This window comes from Phaethon lepturus, unplaced genomic scaffold (genome assembly GCF_000687285.1).
Source record: "Phaethon lepturus isolate BGI_N335 unplaced genomic scaffold, ASM68728v1 scaffold14520, whole genome shotgun sequence".
Taxonomy (NCBI): Eukaryota; Metazoa; Chordata; class Aves; order Phaethontiformes; family Phaethontidae; genus Phaethon; species Phaethon lepturus.
In genome coordinates this window covers 4116-22529 of record NW_010511289.1, presented here as the reverse complement: position 1 = coordinate 22529, position 18414 = coordinate 4116, and the positions used below count along the sequence as shown (strand labels likewise).

General features: G+C 39.2%; 1 protein-coding gene across 1 annotated transcript in view; it reads right to left on the bottom strand.

The window, feature by feature from the left end:
• Positions 1 to 18086, bottom strand: part of RNASET2 (ribonuclease T2) — a 20834-nt gene extending 2748 nt beyond the window's left edge. The window contains exons 1-7 of the mRNA XM_010283506.1: positions 17998 to 18086; positions 15825 to 15891; positions 8926 to 8981; positions 7939 to 7996; positions 7056 to 7126; positions 2248 to 2361; positions 55 to 100 (exon numbers count right to left, since the gene is read on the bottom strand). Of these exons, the coding sequence (XP_010281808.1) occupies positions 55 to 100; positions 2248 to 2361; positions 7056 to 7126; positions 7939 to 7996; positions 8926 to 8981; positions 15825 to 15891; positions 17998 to 18086 (501 nt within the window). The remainder of the gene's footprint in view (positions 1 to 54; positions 101 to 2247; positions 2362 to 7055; positions 7127 to 7938; positions 7997 to 8925; positions 8982 to 15824; positions 15892 to 17997) is intronic.
• Positions 18087 to 18414: the final 328 nt, after the last annotated feature.

Genomic DNA, 18414 nt, shown 5'->3' with positions numbered 1-18414 from the left:
CTGCTGAAAAATGTACACACACATGATTTTGTTTTATAAAAGATTGCCTCTTACCTGGTAATATGAACTGCTTGGCTTTATCCCAGCTTTCAGGAGACAACTGAAACAAAGATTAAACATTTTTCCATGGTTCCTGTACATAACTTGATAATCATTAGGTAAAAGTATAATGTTAGTGAGAACTTGGCAAGCATTACAGCGATGGGGAGCAAGGGAAACTTGTCTTCCATCCTCTGCCAGGTCTAGGAAAGGTTCTCCTTTTCTAAAAGGGAACTTCCAACTCAGCAGGGTCAGGAAGAACCCTCTTCCCCACCTTAATCTGAGGCACTGGGAGAGTCAAGTCTTCAGACACAGCTAGGGGAAAGGGTAATATTACTGTTGTTTTGCTGGACCTTCATTACGCTCTGTTGAGTGCCAGGTAAGGCATGCTATTTAATTGCCTCCTTTCCCCTGCCTTGAACCGTACCCCTGAGCTCTATGCCCCACATGGTGGGCTTGCTGTGGTGGGAGGCACACAGCACACTAGGAAAGGGGCATGGTGTGTGGATCTGGCTCAACATCAACATCAGGGCAGAAACATTTCCTAGTGAGTATGTTTTTGAAGAGGAAAGGTTGTTCACCTAAGAGAAACAAGGTAACTCGCAAGAACCTCTAGCCTATATACCCCTTCCTATACATTCAGTCCTGAGGGAAGTCCACACTTCCAAGTTGACGACAAGACTCAGGACCCAATAGGTGCTGAATCTAAGTCCCAGTTTCTTCTGTAAGGAGTGGGAATGTTCAGCATCTCGCAGGATTTAATCTATGAGTGCTGATAATGCTCAACTCTTCCAAGGGCAGGTTCTGCAGAGGGGAGATTTAACCCAGTTGACTAAAGGTTTAGCTGTTTGTCATGGTCATTTGACATCAGATGTAAGGAAACCAATAAAATAGACTGTTCTGTTATTCCTACAGGAGCCTGCATGATGTCCTCTTTTTAATAATCTCCTTTTTGGAAACAATCTTTTAATCACTAACACTATTTTTCCCTCATTCAAGTATAAATGAAATACAATGTGAACATTAGCAGTCTTTATTCTTTTCAGTAAAGATTAAATTAATTATGTTCATTTCTACAGTAGAGAATATGCTCTGAGCAATTAATTTCAACATGTTTCAGTCTCTATTCTTTTTTGGTATTACACATGCTGACAGAGTCACATAATCGGTCACTGTGCCATCTGTAAAATGTTTTAGTCACACCATCACAGCTACTTAGGCGATTGACTTATCAGACTTTATTAATTTTAACACTACATATGACATACTCTTAAGCACTGTGTCTAGCAAAATCTGATTAAGTATTACAAGACACCTACAAAAATAGGAGGTGTGGTGGGAGAAAGACATATTTCCTTTGTGCTTATGCAAAGTGAATGAGACTTTTTTAGGAGATTGCTTGGACAAGACACATGAACAGGACTTTTTTAGAACTTATTTCCTCTCTCAGATACTGTCTTCTTACACAGAGAGACAATTCACAGTCAACAAATCCGAGTCAAACACGCTCCCACCCATACCAAGCACTGACCAAGAAAGGACTCTGGCCTTTTGGCATTCACCTGCAGCCAGAAGGTGCACATACAGTGCTTATACAAGCCACAAGATTCCCATCAAGATTTTTTATCTGGAATGGCCAGTGCTTTGGAACCATAGGAGGAACCAGCCTCTAGGACAAAGGAAGTGTGTCACATCAGGGTTGTCTGAAAGGAAGCAAGGGGGCTGCATGCAGCGACTGAACACTATCCCTCAGATCATCCTCTCTTGCTGTTACCTCTCAGCCTTTTCCCAGAGTGTTCTGCACGATTTTGCCTGCAGCTTGTCCTTTCCTCTGAGCAGAGTAGTACTGTCTTTTCTAAAAACAAGTGTTTGGGCCTCTGTACGATTCAGAAGTTTGAGAGTTTTTTTTTGGTTTAGAAAGTTTACAGGTGCCATAGCTTTTGGTAGTGACATATAGCCAATACAGCTTCTCAAAATTTACTGGCTCACATTGTCTAAAATGATGCTCCTGGCTACCAGACTCTGAAGTGACCAGAGACATGCTTCTCAAAGTAGGCAACACTTCCTCTGAACTCTAGTGCTAAAAATAAGTTATGCTAATATTCATTTCCCCTCTACCATCAGATTTTTAGACTTTAGTTAGGCTAGACTTGAAACTTTTAGAAACTGTTTGAAATAAGAGGTAGACTGCCAAGTTCATTTACGTACCTGTTAAGATCAATGTGCTGGTAGAGTTCTAAGGCTTTACCAAAGTATTTCTTCTGAGAATTAAGGACCTGAAGTGTGGCTGCACAAGTGCCATGTTTTTCCCACTCATGTTTCCTAAAAGCCAAATTTAAGTTTTAGAAAACATTATTTGCAGGTATACATGCTGCGCTGGAAATCAAGTATCGGAAAGGCTACATGTGTAAAATAGGACACTGCACTCAAAAAATACTGCACATACTCAAAAAAGCAAAACCAAGAAAAATCACTCCCACCATTTCAATTACAGCAACATCTATATATTTTTTTAGTAGAAACACTTACCTAGACATTTTGGACCTATCAGGAGAGTAAGGAAGAAGCTCAAGAAGCCACTCATTATGGTTTGTAACATCAGACTAAGGAAAAATTCTTTCAGACAGTAAGACATGTTAAAAATATATAAATGAGTTGGCCTTAACACTGGCAGCTGCAAGTGAGAGACTTTTCAAATTAATGTAAGAGCTGTAGAAGATTAAGAAGAGGATGGTCTGATGGTTTGGATATTAGTATGGACCTGGGACATTCAGAATCAGTATTCTGTTTTCCTATAAACTATATATATGAATTTGTGCAAAAGTCATTTATAGTTCAGCCCTTCACTTGTTATCCAACCAAAGGGATGACACTCTTCTCCCCACTGCCACCAGCTATCTTTTTAAGATTGGACACTGCAAGGTGAGGAGATAAGATAGACACCGTTATGGAATAAACCAATACTTCATTTCAAAGGTGACTAAAAGAACTTTGTGTCACAAGAATGTGACAGAACTTTATCAAGCCAAAAGCAGTGTGTCTTTAGATGTTTATGACGGTGTTTCTTTAGATTAAGTTGGACCAAGCAGTTTGGATGTTTGCTTTTTTAGCTGTCTCCTTTGAATCAGCTTGTTTTTGAAATAATTAAACGAAGGAATTTATGAAGTAAATATGTACCATGCTCTTACGGTACAAAGGTGTCTCAGTGTATTACAAAGAGATGTTTGGAGGTCAGAATGATAAGAATTTGCCTAGAAAATTAATATTTCTAAACTTTGTACAAGTTTTAGTAGAGTATTTTATGCTAAATGTACTTTCAAAGCACTAAAAATTAGTCAGAACTGAAGAGACTAACCCTTACTTTGGATAGAAGAGTGAAACTGCACAAGCGGCTAAGACAAGACTGTTGCCTCAACTTTTACTTACAACACTGCCTGTGGCAGTATTTTCATAGGCTTGTTCTCAAGTGTTGCTTCTATTCCACCATCAAGTGTTCTAATACCACGGAACAGAGTGCAAAAGAAAGCAATGCTTGCAATTTTATGGCAGACAAACTCAAATAGGACAAAAATGGGGCATTTCTAGCAATTCTGTAGTTCAGTGAAAGACTAAACAGTATAGTCTTTAATAAGATCACCTGCAGATCTGCAGGCAGTGGGGGAAAACAGAGGGCCAAAGGTCTGATGGTGCTCAAGAAGCATATTATTGCTAACACGAAACTGTTATTGGAGTGGTTTGGTCCAGTTTGCAGTGGTCACAGGCCCCAGGCAATGGGGCTGTGGGGATCCCAAGTGAAAATACACAGAGCTACCCACAGACTGTGCCCATGCATCATCAGCTGCGGCAAACTAAAAATACACTGCACCCAAGTTTTTTAATCAGTCCTGCAAGCTTCCAGAATGTAGGGGCTACTTTAGAGTCACTACAAAACAATTACTGAAACTCTAAGATGGCACTCTTGCCAGTGATACTTTATTTTGCAGCACAGCCATGTGAAAAAAAATAATTATGCAGATACAGCTAATTCTGACCATTCAGCACAGGCATATAAAATTTCACCCTCACTTCTTCCATTTAAATGCAAACTGAAGCAGTTAAGAAATGAAGGAGCTGCAGGTACCAGGGTATAACATAAAATAATTTGTTTAGAAACCAAAAGAATTAATGTCTCAATGTTATTCACCAAGACACATTATCCTTCACCTAGGCCACAGTAAGGCAAGGTAATTCCACTTGAGCCTCAGCTCACAGCTGGGTGGCACGTGGATACAAAACACAGCTGTCTATTCACGAAGGCCACCCATCCTTCTGTACCTCATACCCATGAGCTAGGCAGTAGTGCAGAGCACATTACATTATCTGTCAAGAACTTTGCTGAATATTTTTTCTTCCTGGTAGGACACAAGTACTTCGGCAGACACACAGGAGTGGGGCTTACAGCACCAGACTGGGTTCTGCTACATAGCTTGTCCTTCTCCACCGTTTTCTCTACCAGGCTGCTAAGAATAAACACTACACTTGCATACCTCAAAGCTAAGTCCTACAAATGAAGTCTTAGGGGGCTGCAGAGATGCAAAGAAATGAAACTGGTACAACTCAGCGGTGTGGAAAGGAAGATGAACCTCAAAAAGATTTTTGCTTCCTGTTATGTACAACAAGGACAGGTCTCCCTCAAGCAAAGTCACACAGATGTGACCAAGTCAGGAGCCTATCAGGTGGGTCCCAGGATTATAGAAACCACCCAGCTTGATGACTGGCTCATTGTTAGGGTAGGAACAAAGAAGGTCTGTAAAGCACAGCTGCAAGCACTGCCCACAAAATGTAGAAGATGAAGGACATCCAGCTGTCCCATAAGCTATGCCTTCTTCTGCGTTATATGTATAAACTGATCCTGAAGGGAATTCTCTTGGTCTAGCCATTTTCATTTGGCCCAAAAAATTATTAACTACTATAAAAGGGATGGTTTCAGTTAATAACTTTTGAGATACAAAGCACACATAACCCTTTGTCCTGTATTAAGGCATTCTATCCTGTCCGACCCAAACTCTTGGGTGGTAATTCTCACAGTTCAGAAGTTAACAGGGTGAACAGAGATGTGCAGTTACCTTTACAGAAGCACCCACAGCCATCCTAAAATCACCAGGAAGATTCCTTACCTCCCCTTTTAAGCCAGGGCTACATTTAGAGGTAAAGCCAGGAAGAAACATACTATACAATTATAGCAGTCTTCGAAAAACCCTGATATGATATGCTAAGATATTCAATATCCGTTTTGCTTGTCACTGCTCATGCTCTTTACCCAGTTAAGATGCCTTTAGTCTACAACAATAAAAATTGTGAATAGTCAGCTTTACTTTCAGATTCTCATTTCTGCTGTATTGGGATTTTTACACTATAGAGGTTTTTTTTTTTTTTTAAATTTTGAAGTAAACACAGTATTTTAACTGAAGGGAGATGTACAAGGGAATCTTACTGGCTTTCAATTGGCTTAAAAGCTCGCATTTACAAAATCTGCAATTAGAACTGCCAATTACAGTGCACTTACTGAAAGGGATTGAATTTCTCTGTCAACCAAAATATCAGTTACAGTGTTATAACCTGATTTTTGTATTGCTTTTATGATATTTCTAATTATACCTCCAGGTACTGAAGTAAGTGCTATTTGCTAGCCTTGAACTGAAAGGGAAAAGGTTTTGATTGTATCTGTTCATACCTGTTGCCTACCAAAATATCTCTGTTAGTAAAATAAGGACTGGTATGCACCTGTTTTTATGAACAGGTCAGGATATGGAAAGTGCCAGATTTAAAACACATTTTTCGTATTCTAATTCCAGGAACAGTTTAAGGTGGCACAAACTTGTACTACCGCAGAACAAAGCAGTCATGCTCTCCCCCAGCACAGCGCAAGAACAGGAGAGGGGGGAGGGAAAAGTGACACCACCACTTTTGACAGTTATAATTTTAGATTGCCATAAGACACTTGTGGAACCAGTTTAAGACTCTGAGAACAAGCGTCTTCTGTAGAGGAAGGAAAAGACTAAAAGAGATGCAGATTACCTTCAAAGCTTTTCCTAGTGACACAGGGTGGAAACAGACATCCAATCCAAAGAAAAACTTATGGGCACTTATATTTGAGATGGCTTTAAATGCTACTGCCTCTAGCTATGTGCTCTGCTTCTTATCTGAGGTTACTGCTTTCACTGTAGATCTGAAAGAACAAATTGCAGATCCACACCCTGGCCGATCCAGCTCATGGCTCAGCAAATTAACTTGAATGGCCACTGATTTTAGTTTAAAATAATGCACTCGAACTGAATCCTGTGCAAACTCAAATACCACTCGTACCACTCTTTGGTTCAAGTGTCTGATTATTCAGCAGCAAAGAGCAACATGGAGAAGAAGGGAAACAGTACTGCCATCAGGATACATCAAAATCTCCTTCTCCCTTCCCATGAGCCAAGCAGTTTCATCTCTACATAAATTCCCAGATCTGATTTTAGGCTGCTAGGAAAGTAAGTAAAAAGAGAGAATTCTGTAGAGAAGTGGTTACTATGATCCAATGCATCCTATTTTTCCATTTCTTCCTCAGTGAGAAAGCCCAAAAGGAAAGGTCTCTCAAAGCCAGCAACACAGTGAAGCTAGCTAGGAAGAGAGGCCTGGAAGCTGCTCTTGCAGCTAGCTGTGACATCCCAGGAGTGCTACTGCTATTCAGATTTCAACAGCAGCTGCTTCTCCTCCCTGGGGGCAAAGGAAGGAAACCCATTCTCTCTCTCTCTCTTTCACTAAGTTCAATTTCTCCAAAACCTCTGCCACAGCCCCCCCTTCAACAGCTGCATTTTGCAGGTGCTCTAACAAGAAAACAGATTTATTTTGTAAATGAGACTGACAAACCACAGTATTTTCATTGGCCTGCTGGATACTGCTTCTCATGCACAACATCTCACTTGACAAATTACTCAGATGGATTTTTTTATAAAATAATATCCAAAAAAATTTTTAGGTTTTTTTGTACTCACCAGAACTGGGTGCGATTTAGAGATGAGTGAAGCACATCAGGCCAATAGCGTCTCATGTCTGACATAAGATCCTAAAAATATCACAATTGATAAATGCACCTACAGTGTCAAAAACCTGTTTCTTACACAATCTACATACACGGATACTTTTTCTAAACTGAAGCCTCATCTTTCAACATCCTCAAATGAAACCTGTACTCACAGAAAAAGAAAAGGTCTTTTACCCCAATATTCTGAAAATGTTGTTGAAGGTAACAGGTAGGTGCAACTATCTAAATATCTGAACGTACTAATACCAACATGCTGCCTCAGAGTAAGATTTTCTTTCACCTGTCCCTGCAGAAGTTGTTCAATCATGCAGCTTTTCACATACACCAGGTCAAGCCTCCTATCCCTGTTTACAACACATTTGAATGAAAATATGGATTTTTTTTAAATTAAAAAAAAACAGAATAAAAAAGGACTAATACCCTGGAAGAAAACACACAGAAACATGTATTCTGAACTCTTATTTTCTGTGTTCTGGCTTTGCAGTAGAAAGTGTAAGAGAGAACATGGACTGACTGTAACCTCTTTTTCACAGGTACTTTTTGCCACTGCAGATCCACCACTTGTGTTCTCTAGATGTTTTTAAGGAGGATGTGGCTGAATGAGTCAAACCACATGTCTACAAAATCAAGCAGGAACAGCTGATAATGATCACAAGCATGGCAACTTCAAGCAGTACCAGAAGCACTTAACGAATCTGTGGAGTCCTTAAAGAACATACCTCTCAGCAAACATTAAGTGATACATTATAAGCTACAAATTTTGCATATAGGATGTGCAAAAGTAACTGCACTCAGCTCTGCTTGGTACAGCTGTTTTGGTTTTAAATAAATACCTTAATCTCGGTGACGTTGAAATGCCATGTCCTATTACACTCTTCTGTTTTGTCAGGCCTAGGGAAGCCAAATAAAAGTGAAAAAAGACATCTCCTAACTCATTAATGGTAAGTAACAGCATTTTATTCTATATCATTAGCCTGAACTGTAAATATGCAAGATTATAGCTAGAGATTTTATTTAAAAATGCAAGTAACCCATCAGTATCTACAGTGTTTTAGAAGTAAAAATTCAAGACGTTAATTATGGCCAAAACATTTCCCATGCAGAGGCTCTTTGTTAGGCCCTCCAGTCCCCCTCACTCTGTGTAAAAGACATACAAGGGGAGAAATGATATGGAAGGGTTTTGCACATGATGTCACTAATGACATTGACCTCAACCACAGCACCAAGTGATTCTGCAAGCATCACCAAGACACTCACTGGAAATCTAGGCATAATAGTGTTCACCTTTCCAGGATGCATAACTTAAACTCCTGTACTGATTTTTTCCCTGTATTTGTCAGGAAAACCTTTGAATTGCTGCCACTGGCACCAATTCCAGTGAGTTGATTCCTCTGAAGCAAGTTACTGTTACAAGTTTCCTGTACTTTTGCAATATTTGTGCTGAGTTAAAATACTTAAAGCCACAAGCAGTCACGAGACATTAACAAACTCTGTATACTCAAGGGGGGGGGGGGGAAGGGAAAGGGGAAACTATACTTCCCCTTCTATTTGAGAACTTTACTGATCTTATAAGGAGATGTATAAATAAAATGCTCATGTGGCAAGAGGATTTCAGCAGCTCAGCAAGACATGAGATACAGAAATGTATTTCAGTTTTATATCAAACCATAGGGGTTTGATTTCCAACAAAATTAAGGCTTTTGTTTCAAAGAATCATAAAAACAGATAGATAAGTCCTTAAAAAAAAAGCACCAAATATCCTAATACAAAACTTGGATTTTTCCTTTCCAGGATGAAATAAAAACATTCTATGATCATACCATAGTCCATGGATTGTCCAGTACTCTGGAGGGTCTTGACAATCATTAGCACTCATCTGTAGAAAACAAAAATACAGAGTATTTTTTATATGTGTCCAGGGAAAAAAAGACAAAGAGGAAAAAATTAAAAGTTCATTCACTGGTGGTCCAAGGCTCTAGTGAGACATGAGAATTTTTGCTTGCCCATATCAGGAACTGGTGAACTTCAGTTACCTGAAACTGTCATGGATCATGTGCCACTTAGCAGAGACCAACTGGCATTAAAATTTTGAAGCAGATCAAGTGAATATTGTGGGCATCCTGAACAAGCAGTGTATAAAGATGACAAAGGACAGGTTGAGGTAACAGAAAGTAGCCTGATCCGTGCTAAATGAATGGACCCAAAATTGCATTTATCACTTTCTAGATGGCATATCTCTGTATTTTTCTCATCATCAGATCTTTTCAAGGAGTGCAGAGCCATTAGAATAAAAAACATCAACATAAACTATAATATTAGACAAGCACACAACCATCTTAAAGCATCCAGTAGTTCTGTTGTTGTTGTCATCCTCGTTTCAGCCAGGATAGAGTTGGTTTTCTTCACAGAAGCTAGTGTGAGGCTAGGTTTTGGATTTGGGATGAGAAAATGTTGATAAGGTGCTGATGTTTTGAGTTGTTGCTGAGTAGTCAAGGAGAGTCCAGCTTCTTGTGCTGGCCTGCCAGCAAGAAGGCTGGGCGTGCATGGGGAGCTGGGAGGGGACACGGCCAGGACAGCTGACCCAGGCTGGCCAGAGAGATATTCCCTACCATACGACGTCATGCCCAGTACATAAACTGGAGTTAGCGGGGGGGGGGAAATCACTGCTCAGGGACAGGCTGCCGATCGCCGGGTGGTGAGCTATTGCTGTATTGCGCATCACTTGTTCTTGTACATCCCTTTGTCGGTATTATTATCATCATTGTCGTTTCCTTCTCTCTTGCTGTCCTACTAAACTGTTTTTGTCTCAACTCACGAGTTTTTTCCCTCAATTCTCTCCCCCGTCCAACTGGGGGAGGGGGGAGTGAGCGAGCAGCTGCGTGGTGCTTAGTTGCCAGCTGGGGCTAAACCACTACGGTTGTATTAAAAGGGAAAAATACAAAGAAAAGATTAAATAGGTTGCTTATTCCAAGTAAAATTGCTAGAATATATTTTTTTTAAATTTTGACTTGAGGGACAAAGGAATGGAGAGGAGAGGAAAGACTATATACATTCCTACCAAAAAAGCACCCCTAGTCAAAACTTTTGATAATGCAGGAGAAATAGCCTACACATTAATCACTGTTTGGATCAGAGTACGTACTCCTGAACAAAACCAAAAAATCCATGTTCACACATCACAGAATACCACTACTGTATTTTCCCTGATTTTTCTGCTTAGTAATTATGGCTCTTTTTTGTAAACACTTTTCACCATTAAATAACAGCCTCCTCAGACTTTCTTTCCTCATAATAATAGCTTTCCTTTTCAGCTCTGCATCCTGCCTTAATTATGCCACAGTGCCTTTTATGTGATGCCAGAGCAAAAGCAGAGTGTAGAGAAAGGCAGAGAGGCCTATAATCTCACTAATTGCCTTCCACATGCCACAGGCAGCAAAACTGCAAGCTCTGCAAGACTTCCTTGTTCTGTGTCCATTTCCTTGTTCTCTCTCTTGCCACCAATAGAAGCAATTAAACCCAGCAACAGCTTTTTTTCCTGAAAGGAATATTGTCAACAAACACACACTGCAAATGCCTAAACAACACTGCTCCTGTCATGACATAGACTTTGTGGACCTCAAATAATTCAGCTATCCAGCCCAAAATACAGCAAATTAATAGCCAGCAGCTAATGCATCATCCCCTGAAAAGCCCCCTGACAGCTAACCAGCTTGCTCAGCTGAGTTGGGTAACAAGAACAGTGTAACTGTGCTCCTTATCCAATTTTTAACTGCAGTTCATAGAACAGTTAGGGTTGGAAGGGACTTTTAAAGGTCATATAGTCTAACCCCCCCTGCAATGAGTAGGGACAGCTTCAACCAGAGCAGGTTGCTCAGAGCCCCGTCCAACCTGACCTGGAATGTTTCCAGGGATGAGGCATCTACCACCTCTCTGGGCAACCTGGGCCAGTGTTTCACCACCCTCAGTATGAACAATTTCGTCCTTATGTCTAGTCTAAATCTGCCCTCTTTTAGTTTAAAACCATTACTCCGTGTCCTACCGCATCAGGTCCTGCTAAAAAGCCTCTCCCCATCTTTCTTATAAGCCCCTTTAAGTACTGGAAGGCTGGAAAAAGGTCTCCCTGGAGTCTTCTCTTCTCCAGGCTGAACAACCCCAACTCTCTCAGCCCTTCTTCACAGGACACGTGTTCTCAGACACGCTAAAGGAAAGCCCAGAGTATTTTAAATTTGGAATCAGTTCTCCCCTATCATGGCACTAACCTTATTAGCAGTTTCTTCTGCACAGTTCATCAGGCTCTTGGTGTTACACTGTGTGCTGGCAGAACTGTGAGGCTAATGCAACGTAGAACGCATTAGGTCACACTTTGCATGCTTTGCCCAGATTCATTCATCCTCCTTTTTAACTCTAGCCATAACAGTTTTTCAATGTTCATTTTAAATCAATATATAAAATGAGCAAACGCTAGTCTGAGAAGCTGGGTACCCCTGACGCTTCTGCAAAAACACTTATTGTCAGCCTTCCTGTTCATCATACACAGTGATTGCTGAAGGATTAATTCAACCTTAGGCAACCATTGACTTGAAACAGTTACAAATGTCTATTTTCAAGTAGGCATTGGACCCCAGAAAACCTTCTGTATCTAGATTAATCTGAAAAAGGAACATGGCTTTCTGCTGTTTTAAAGCAATCTGATGATCAAACCAATCCAAGTTAACCATACATGATCTGTAACACTGAGAAAAGTGCTAGAAAGCCTTTATGGCTCTCTAGGGGAAAGGGAATGCTGCTGCAGAGACATGAGCCCATTTGTAACAGCAAGACATCAGACAAACAGCGGCTGCTAGAAGCACAGGAGCTCCTTGCACCTCTGACATGCCAGAAAGTGAAACACCAAACTGTCACAGAACTGTTACCTGTAGAGCTGCCCAAGTTACAAATCCCTTGGTATACCAGCTTGTACATAGGAGAGGGTAGTGCTACTGGATCACATATAGGTACCCCAAGTTTAAATAAAAACTCAGCTTCTGGAAAGTGAAATACTTAAGCCTGCTCTCCCTTTCAACGACACTGTTTAAACAGGCCATTTGTTTAATTAAGATCAATTTTAAATGTTATTTTGTAATGAAACATCACAAGTGCTATGAAAAATCCTTGCTTTTAAAACTGTGGAGAGAGTTCACCTCTTCAATTTCTCTTCCCCAAACAGTCTGTAATTATCCCCCTTCCTCCTTCACCCCACCCCTTGGGGTAAAACCAATCAATGAATGAACCAAATTTATAAAGTTGCTGAAAAAAATTGGGAGGGAAATAAAACAAATTTACTTCATGTTGAACAACTCTCTAGCATGAGCTGATAAGCTGAAACCTTTTATGTGTTTATCCTTACAGAAGATAAAGTCTCACAAAAACATCTAAACCAGACCTTAGCCAGACAGAAACAGGAGGCATAGACTAAGAGTTATGAGTTATACAGGCACTTAGGAAAACACTTTCTTGTTTTCCAAAATAGCGTATGTCAAGAGCTGGACTCACTTTGACATGTCTGGCTTAGTATACAAACAAAGAAATAAAGGTATCCTTTTATCTAAGGAACTTGTGATCTAATGCTGATTCACAATAGTGTACTGCCCTCATCTTAGTCACTTCAATTCTTTCTATATTATGTGACTACTTCTATTTTTACCAAAAAATCCCCAAGAAAAAAAAAGTGTTTCTATTCTTCCTTTAAGCCTTTACTATAAAATTATTGCCAAAGCCTGAAGTTACGAAAATCTTTTCTCGTATTTAAAAATTTAATTTCATCTGCTGCTTAACACTACATTCAAACTTGAATTCACACTGTTCTGTTCACCAGGCTGTTCTGTTGTCCTTTCTTTGATTTTTTCATTTGATCAGCACATACATGCAGTAAAAAGCAGATCACACCAGGGTTTAGTACCTATTTCTTCATCATCCTTCCCACCCTCGGAGGAGGAACTGAATAGCCAACTTGCATCAGATTTTCCCCATTTCACAAGAAAACAGCCACAAAAATTTTCTCTTTTTGCAATCTCCAAGATGCAAAAGCTGCAATAGCACTTCTAAGCTCTTGAATTAAAGATTTTCACAACTCTGTAACAAGGGAGGGGTAAAGTCCCTCTTCTTGCCCTTGAGTTGCTCCTATTTCCACCTAACAGAATTCACATTAATTTGTGACCAGAAAGTTTAACTGTGACATTAACCATACACATTGCATTACCCACATGAAGTGCAATAAATTGCGTGACAGGCACAATTTATTACGGGAACGTTAAATTAATAATCACTTGAGGTCTGTGAATTTAGCTTGCATATCTTTGTAGAAGACATAAACACTTTAGGTCAATTCTATGGTACTGGAATTTCTAATCACATGATGAAAAAGAACATCTCTCTTCCTCCTTCACCCTTTCACTCCAGCAGTCAGCAGTTAAGTCCTGGGGTTATTATTGCTTCCATGATACTCACTATTTTATTTTAATAAGTTAGTTTGGAAGATATGATTACAAAGCACTTACTTTCCAGTTTAACTGTGCTGATTACACTCTATTAAAAAGCACCAGCTGGACACGTACAGTTTAAAGCACAGGAAAAGCTGGGAGATACGTATTCTCAATTCAGTTCTGGTGCTGAACTGTGCCCATTAAATTTTTAAAAGCACCTTAAAAGCCTGAAAGACCTTTGGAACACAGATAGGCAAAACAGGTAGAAATTAAGATGTAGGTCACCCACACAGGTATCAAGAACACAGTATGTAGCAAAGTAGACTATAATCGGGTTCCTTTATATAGGAAGCATGAACTAGTTAAGTACTTGCACAAAGTAGTGTCTCAAAAGTTTTTTTACATAAATGATATAATGAGTTTGGCAGTTTCCTTCACGCAGCTATTCTTCCTTTCAACATTGTGTCAACAGTTTTAAACTGAAGAATGATATTAAAAATATTTCCTCCCTGAAATAACACAGCAATCATATCAATACACTGAACATGCAGAAGAGTCTATGTACTTAAACAAAAGCCCACAGGTGAATTTGGGAACTCCTCTTACACTAACATTAGAAAAAAGAAAGTTGTTACGGGAGTACAGTTGAGATTCTGTTTCTTCATATGACTCCGTGATGTGAAACTGGGCACAAAGTCACTTAATATGATTTTAATTTCACTTTGTCTTCACTCCTTTGGAATTCTTCTGTCCACCTCTTACTACAGAGTATCATAAGGAATCAACAAAGTGTAAGAAAGCTTACATTTTCTGATGCTTAATATCTTCAATTATTCATTGTGATTTCACTGTAAGTTTATAAAGGTTATTTGTCAATTCATCAGTAGCACTACCCTGGAATTAAAAGTAGCAGCCAGCATGAATATACAGTGGGAAAACTGGTTGGTAGGGTTTGTTTGGTTGGTTTGTGGGGCTTTTTGGGTGGTTTTTAAAAATTTTTTTAATTGTTTGCATCTCATTCATGTAAGCAAGGGTTTGCACTGCTACTGACTCTGAATGCCCACTCATGCCAGGCACTACAAACTCCTGAACACCAACATCTCTGCTTGAAGTCAATAATAGGGATGTTTACTCAACAGAAAATCAGACACAAATTGCATCACATCTGCCCTTATTCCCCATCAGAAACAGGCAAACAAACAAAAAACAGAACAGTGGCCACTCCTTGGTCTCAGTCAGACATGCACATCTGAGTTTTGTCATTGATACTGCCCCTCCACATGTTACTAATGTAAAGTACATCTACTTTTCCTCAGAAATTCAGGCAGTATGTGACTTTTGCTGCTACTGCTTTTATACGTATTTCCAGAAACAGGAAAGAGAAATAAAAAAGCACCTAACGCACAACAAGTAAGACGCTAATACTGTAATAAACCAAGCTAGGTCTCCCAGAATTGGGACCTTTTTGGCTCCAGAGACATTTGCCCAAACCTGAAGCTTCTCTATTACCCACAGGGTTCTTCATCCTTGTGTCACAAAATCTGATCACATCTTCCATTTTGAAGTATAGCGTATTTTTGACTTCGCTGTATGAGAACAGGCCTTCAAGTATTACCGGCATAGGAAAAATGTTCTACTTATCAGATAGTAGTAGATATTCAATAGCAAAAGGGATATAAGTAGTACACCTCTTAGCTGTGCTTTTGACAGATATATGTTGGAAGTTTGGGTTCATTTTTGGTTGCCACCACTCAAATACAGAAATGCTTAGAGACACCTGCCGTAACAGCTTTATAGCTCTCTTTTTCCTGACTGAATCCATATTTGATGACATGATTAAAATGCTGGAGCCAATGTTACAAAGCTAAAACTTGTTGTGCAGTGGACAGTTCAAGTACTAATCTGGTGTCTTCAGTCAGACAAGGCAGGCAAGTCTCCTTGCAGAGCCTGGTGAAAGTCTAGGATTAAGTTTACAACTAACAAGTCATCACAGAATATGCAACAAGCAATTAAGGCTTAGTGTTCCATGTAGGACATACTGTATTTGTAACATAAGACAACCCTATCTTGTTTACTGCTAGTCTAGAGTGCAGGGGAAGTAGCAAAAGCTGCACTAAGATCAGTGAAAGCCTTTATAAAGCTATAAGGGCATATACCAGACTAAATGCTTGATGGCCTTCATTCATTCTGTTTTCAAACATTTACTGTCCAAGGCTACCATTGTCAGGATAAAAGAGAACAAGACACAAAAATCTCACCTTACATACAGTCACTGGCCAATGATGAGCAAGATACAGCTTCTTCCAGGTATGAGGATGGTTGTCACTGGAGAAAGACAAATCTATTTTTCCTCAAGCATTTTAAAAAGAACACCACCTTCAGCCAGCATCACAATGCTTACTAGTGTAACACATTGATTTTAGAGATGGTTGTTGCTTGGTGCTTTTATTGCAATATTTGAGAACTCCAAACACAGCAGGACCAAATTAAGAAATCATACAGAAACAACGTATTTAGAAACCTGGTAATATTCCCCCCGCTCTTCAACAAATTTCACTCCTGGCATCCTATCTCCATATGCTTTCCATTTCTTAAATACAGAAGAAACATGTTCTGTTTTACATTTAGGAAAGTGCTTACTGGCAAGCTTTTACAACAACAATAATAGTAATAAAAAAACCAACATATCTTGGTTTAGGATGTTAAGAATCTTCTAATTCTTCTTGATGGATATATTAGCTGAAAGGAAAGTATACAACATTCTTGGAACTGTAACTACTCTTCTAAAAAAGAAAGACTTCCACTTCTGCAGAGGCATTTTCCAACAGTTTGGAGCATATCTATTCTGGATAAACTAGAAGTAGATAAAAAACCCTGTTGTTTCAAACACTACAGCAGATACATTTAGCTATTAAGCAACCACACTAAGTGATTAAATAGAAGAGCAAGTGGGAAAATCAACAAAAACAGAACTGTAAATGGTTCAAACTGACAGCTCTATGTGCAGTACTGTCAAAATAAATTGTTATTCTCTGGAAGCTAATAGCCACATGTCCTTCATTAGTGCTGGCCAGAGGTTATATAAAAAAATATGAGAAAGCTAATTCTTCTCAACGTGAGAAAGCAGGGATGCTCCCATGTTATATCACTTCTCAATATTTTCCCTAGTTTTGCTAGTTTGCAATGGCCACATTTTCTCGTGAGCATTCACATGTGTCTGTAGTTTTTAAATAATTTTGCAGAATAGCTCTGGAACAAATCAGGCATAGCCACAATGCAAATTATTAACACTTCTAACTGGTCTTTACTGCTACTGTGGAAACCTGAATAGAAGAATTCCCCAATATTGTAGAGCGGCTCATTTCCTTGTTTTAAAAAATTCTTGCTTAGAGAAATACCATCTTTCATCTGTATTTGAAACAGCAGCTGAACTTCTGCAATGACAATCATGCCAAAACAAGTACTCCTAGAACACACTTTTTGGGTAAGGATAGGTCAGAAAACTTTGGTTATTAACTAGAGCAAGTTTTAGAAACTTAAGCTCAGAACTGGAATCCAAGGAAAGCCATTTGCAATACCTATCCAGTGTCAGGGATATCTCCCCTTTTTTTGACTTGAGTTATCCTGCTCTGTGCAGTCAGCACTGTGCCTCCAGAGCTGCCTCTGCCACCAAGATGGCCAAGCCACAGCCCAAGTTCTGGGGATTTGAGAAACCTCAGCATAGTGTCTAAGCTACCAACCAGCTGCAATTTAGCCATTATATGAAGTTCAGCACTGAACTGAGCACCCTTAATCATTCTCTTGCCAAAACACTGAAAGCAAGAAAAGTTTATTTCCTAATATAATGCAATAGGAATCTGTCTTTTTACCACAGAAGGGTGTGATTTGGAGCATGGGTTCCCCCATGGCCCACTGGCATTCAAACTCGGATTTTGCCAAGTGCAACAACCAGCAAGAGGCTGCATGGCATTGATACAGCCCCAAAGAATTTAAAATTATTGGAACTGAGAAAATATAAAGAAAAAAAATACTAAAAAAGTATACAGTGTAACAGTTGGTGCAATTCATGCCACAGGAATGATTTAAGTTTTTCATTATAGGTTCCAAAATTATTTCTGATTTTTGTCATTATTACATCACAAGTCTAAATGATTAATTTAAAGCAAAATTGCAAAGTTTAAGTGCAATTAATGTAAATTTAAGTTTCCCTCTTTCTTCATGCTGACACATTAATAAACGTAAAGCTTTTCTTAGGCATGACCCCCACTCCTCCAGTTAATGTAGATGTCTCATTTTACCAGTTACCTAAGGGAAGAATAACACATCAAAACCAGCACATAATAAGAGAATTTACACTCATTAGAAGTTAAACTATTCTGCTCCGCACTTAAGAAAGAAATGTCAGAGATTTCTTTTTAAAGCATAACTTACCTTTGAGTGAATTTATCTGATGTACACGAACAACATAATGCCATAGAAAACCAACCCAGAATCCAATAGTGCAGCTTTGCGGGCTTCATTTTATTAATCAAATAGCTATAAAAAGGTGTTAAAAGAAGAAATCTGTTACTTATCCAATGCACTAAATTGCAAGTGTTAAAATGCAGACAAACACAACTATCTCAGAAACAGCAAGTAATATCAACTCTAGACTAGATTTACAACCATGGGTAAAATGAGGATCTCTCTCAAGGCTGTGCCCAATTCCCCGGTTTGTATGCTAATTTTTACAAACTAATGGCATCAAGGTTTCCTTTTTTTCCTTTACTTGCACACAGTCCCAGTAGAGCCACTTTCCAAAAAACAGGGATACAGAACTCTTCTATGCAACCATACTTTATGCAATGT